Source organism: Vicia villosa, unplaced genomic scaffold, assembly GCF_029867415.1.
Source record: "Vicia villosa cultivar HV-30 ecotype Madison, WI unplaced genomic scaffold, Vvil1.0 ctg.000248F_1_1, whole genome shotgun sequence".
Taxonomy (NCBI): Eukaryota; Viridiplantae; Streptophyta; class Magnoliopsida; order Fabales; family Fabaceae; genus Vicia; species Vicia villosa.
In genome coordinates, this window is record NW_026705102.1 from 77,577 (window position 1) to 82,762 (window position 5,186).

Here is a 5,186-nt window from a genome sequence, read left to right on the forward strand (position 1 = left end):
GGGATAATGCTTGGATCATCTATCCCCATAGAGTAATACTTAAGAAATTATCTTCGAGTAATCTCTTCCCCAACAAGGTTTATTCAAACTCACCATCTCTAGTAAAGGTGGGCACTCAAAGCTCAGCTTGGTCATGTGGTACATCGGAGGTTTTATCCATCTCTCTTATCCCCGGTCAAGGTATATAAAGATCAATCAGTCAAATTGTTTTCATCCCCAAGCGGTAATAAAAAATCCCCAGCGGAATCTCCTCGAACAGAAGAAGGAGATCCTCAGTACAACCATGTTATCATCATCTCCAGCAGTGAATAAGGATTTATTTTCCCAATCAAAGTTTGCTACACGGAGTTATCAATGTGCTTCAAATTTATGTCCATACATCACTCATCCAACTACATAAGTTGTGGCCATACGTCATTCATAATGCATCATGGAAAATACATGCATAACATACAAAATTCTCATTTATTTTGAGAACTTCATCGCACAATACATTACATGCATCATGATATTATATAAAACCAACTTTACCTTTCAGGTCGACCAACCGGTCAGGAAAATATCAACAACAAATCAAATACAGCCTAATGTATGGCTTCTCCAAATTTAGCCTAATGTATGGTTCGTCTAATGTACGGCCCCTCCCAAGATAGCCTAATGTATGGCTTGCCTAATGTACGGCCCCTCCCGATATAGCCTAATGTATGGCTCGCCTAATGTATGGCCCTTTCTGATATAGGCTAATGTATGGCTCGCCTAAATAGTGCAGACTCACTTAAGTTGGTTGGAAATTCCAAAAACACCCTTGCAGGCAACCCACTGAACAAAATCACAAAAATTACTGAAATCAGCGTCAAACCCAACACGGGCCGTGTTGAGCAACACGGGCACCCGTGTTGGTCCCCTGTTATGTTTATTTTTATTGGTTGGTCCCAGACTTAGCAACACGGGCCGTGTTGAGCAACACGGGCACCCGTGTTGCACCCCTGTTTTTCCTTTCTCTCAAACTTCGCTCCCAGCTCTCTTCCTGACACAGCCCGTGTTGAGCAACACGGCCACCCGTGTCAGGCCTCCTGTAGCATGTTTTTGAACTTCCTTCGAAACTCCGAGTTTTGCACTGATTTACTCCGATTTCTCCATATGACCCTGAAAACATTAAAACATACAACCAAAGCATAAAATGACGAATAAAGAAATAAAACACTCAATAACATAACTTAAAAATACTTAAAAACAACGATAAATATATGTGTGAAAACCACTGATCAGTAACAAAGGGATTTTGAGATTGTTTTAAGCCATTCTTAGGATCAAGGAAGCTTCCTCGGTGCTCTCTGAGGTGAATTTGATCCTCACAAACGGCCAAGGCATCCAGTACCATCATCATAGCACTTACGATTTGCTCAATATTTTTAATTTCAATTACATAAATTTATGCATCATGAATAAGTTTCTATTACATATTTGTGTTTATACTGATGTTTACGAGATTTCTGGATAGTTAATTTGATTTCGGTTACTGTTTGAAGGATTTACCATGGCTAGGGTTTCAAATTCATGGTTTGGGGCTACGCGATTAGAGACCAAATTAACCGAAATTGATCATGTTTTCATGCTCAGGGGATGACATTTATTTGATCTGGGTTTTTTTGTGATTTATTTGGTTTGTATGGTGAATATGAAGCTTGCAGGTTTAGCTATGGTGGAAATTGTAGCAAATGGGTGTCTGAGTCGTAGCAAAAAAAAATCTAGTAATCATAGGAAGAAGATGGCTGAATGCGCGCACGTAATGGTTCACGTTTATCATTTGTCCTCTTTGTTGATTGTTGTTTAACATCGTGCGAGTAATGGTTAAGTGGAACAGAGTGGAGTCCTAAGGTCTTGATACGTAAGGGCGTGGGTTCGATACTCCCCCTTGCGTTTTATTTATTTATTTATTTCTTTGATAACCTTGGCTTGCAGGTTCAGTACATTCAACCTTCACAGGTTCAGGATACACCTTCACGTGTTGGCCCTCGGATCTCTACAAATTCAGATCAGAAGAACTAGGACGCGTGTACACCATAGACTTCCCAGGACCTCACCATACTGAATCAAGCGCAACTCTGGGCCTCCTATTACTAGGCCTGATTTTTTGTTCTTCACACCCTTTGTTCAGACTGCACCCCAGGCCCATTTACTCTTTTTTTTCTTTGGTGATTAGGTATTAACTTTCTCCTAACTTTTGAAGTGTTTATTTATTTATTATGTATTACTTTATTCTTATTTAAAATTCAAGAAATTATGTATAAGTTACAAGGTTTTATTGTAATAGCTTAGGACATTCAATTTCTGTATTTACTTTTCGCATTCCCCCGTTTTTTTGGTTATGTATCCCTAATCCCCGAAGCCATGTAATAGCATAGGATCTTTTACTTTTCCGCAATTTATTTTTTGTAAATATATTAACTGCTAGTAATTAAGATTGTATGGAGAGACTAATAATTGAACGTAACACACTCACACTCACTTGCACCTTTAGGGTAACCTCTATTTGTGACGCTTCGATTAAATGGTCAAGTCCCTCGAACGTGAGGTTACCTTAGCACATGCTGCCTTCGATTTAAAAATCATCACAAAGATCATAGTCCCTCGATGGCCCTCGATGTTGCCTACGAATATATGATCTCGTCCCTCGGTTGTTGCCTATGAAAAGTGATGATCGTCCCTTCGATTGCTAAGGTATCCTTACATGTTGCCTTCACTAACCATCCGATGACCCTTCGATGTCCCTTACATCCAACGAAAGAACTACCTGCCTGATAATTGTTATGGATAGCCCTTTTTCTAAACAAAAGACTTTAAGAACAACATAGACCTTACAAACTTAAGGTAGGTAGTTCTTAATTGCTTGCTTACAACAAAACTTCAAATTACTTTTCACACCTCATTTTTTCAAAAACATCTTTCAAGACCAATACTTTGTATATATTCAAATGATGAATCATTACCAAGTCAAGTTCTTCTACAAACTGTTTTTCTTAACACACACTACACTTTCAAAACATTTCAAGCAAATCAAAAGTGAGTTTAGCAAATAAGAGCCCATGGTTAACCATAGATATAAAGGGTGCTCATACATTCCCTTTGTATAACTTACCCCCCGAACTCATTCTCTTTCCAAAAGGTCTTTCATATTCTTTTAGCCTTTTCTAATTGGATAAAATAAAAGTCGGTGGCGACTCTTGCTCACCGCAACATTGTTTGCGAAATTTAAAGTTAGTTCTACCACCGTATTCCAACATCTGTCTAGCCGACAACAACTCAACACCTTCCTCTTCAGGAGAAGAAAACCTCACCGACTTGTCATAACAATTAATATGGACATGGTTATACTCTAACCAGTTCATACCTAAGATCACGTCCAAACCTCTCAACGGAAAGCAAACAAAATCAACGACAAAGTCTCTGTCGAAGATCGACACGGGACACTTTAAACACACAAGATAAGTAGTCACTAATCCCTTAGGCAGATTATCAACAACCGTCTCTTTATTCATAGCAAACAACATAAGACCCAATCTTTCAACACAATCAGGAGAGATAAAGCTATGAGTAACACCAGTATCAATAATAGTAATCAAAGCAATGCTATTAATGAAACATGTACCTCTGATGAGTGCATCTTCACTAGTGGTCTGAGTTCCCGACAAGGCGAACACCTTTCCACTAGCTTGTTCCTTCTTGGGCTTTTAACACTTAATTCCGATGTGCCCTCTTCACCACAGTTGAAGCAAATCATCTGCTTATGCTTGCACGTAGGTGCCACATGTCCAAGCTCACCATAACGGAAACACCTCATGGCATCAACAGTACACACATTTCTCTTATGACCAGCTTTGCCACACTAGAAACACACAGGACCAGCAGGAGCATCTCCCCCACTAGTCCTCTTGCCCTCAATAGTTTTCTGCTTACTCTTGCCAACTTGAGTATCATAAGGCTTGCCACGACTTTGTTGACTCTTTCCTCGCTTCTCACTAATAACCCGATAATGAGCATTGTTGTACTCCTCATAGATCCGACAACTATCAACCAAATCGGTAAAGACACGAATCTTCTAAAAACTAATTGCCTTCTTGATTTCTGGACGCAATACGTTCTCAAACTTGATGCACTTCAAAAATTCACCAGTTGGTCCATCGTAGTGTTGGTAGAATTTAGCCAACTCTCCAAACTTATCAACATACTCAAGGAATTCGATTTCCTTCTTGCCACGAACATCCTCCGGAAAGTACTTCCTCAAGAACTCCCTACGGAACACAATCCAAGTGATCTCCTCATCTACAGCCTCCAATCTCTGACGAGACTCTAGCCACCAGTCATCAGGCTCGACTACTAGCATATGAGTCCCATACCGAACCTTCTAATCTGGAGTAGAGTCCATCACACGGAAGATTCTCTCAATCTCCTTTAGCCATGTCAATGCGCCCAGGAGGATCATTTGTGTCCTTGAAGACAAGTGGATTCTCTCTTTGGAAGGTAGCCAAATTGCGAGACACAATATTCTCACCAACATTCGGCTAATGTTCCAAATCTTGAGCCATCGCCTCCAAAGCAACAGCAATTGCAGCTTCATCACAACGGAATTCACAAAAACTCTAAAAGTTTAAGTCTTAACATCATGGCCAACATGCCAACAACAAGTCTCCATAAAACAACATCAAATCAAATCATGACAATCATCACAGCGGAATTCACAAAAACTCTAAAAGTTCAAGTCTTAACATCATGGCCAACATGCCAACAACAAGTCTCCATAAAACAACATCAAATCAAATCATGACATATCAACATAAGCAAAGACAAGCAAACATCCCCGAGTGCTACGTATCAGAGCATAAACACCGACTCGAGCAACAAAAGATAAACGACTAATCCACGTCACTACCTGCACAATATAAAGGAACATATGATAATATTCATAGCAAGGAAAAGATCATTCCTCGTTCACCACTTCTCATCACAAAACAACTTTTAAACGACAACAATGTTATTAACCAATTATGACAACATAGTCGAATTCACAAGTATATTATCAACAGGTCACAACAAACATCTTATCATCTTAACAATTCAAATGCAATTCATATATAATTCATATGCGACTCAACTTATGCGAATGCATGTGGTACCATTTAGAGTAA

General features: G+C 39.4%; 1 protein-coding gene across 1 annotated transcript; it reads right to left on the reverse strand.

Annotated features, from left to right (window-relative positions):
• Positions 1-3,886: 3,886 nt before the first annotated feature.
• LOC131625880 (uncharacterized) lies at positions 3,887-4,384 on the reverse strand. Its single transcript, XM_058896716.1, has 2 exons — positions 4,149-4,384; positions 3,887-4,067 (listed from the first exon to the last, which is right to left on the reverse strand). Exons 1-2 carry the CDS (start codon positions 4,382-4,384, stop codon positions 3,887-3,889), a joined length of 417 nt encoding a protein of 138 aa, XP_058752699.1.
• Between the last annotated feature and the right edge of the window lie 802 nt (positions 4,385-5,186).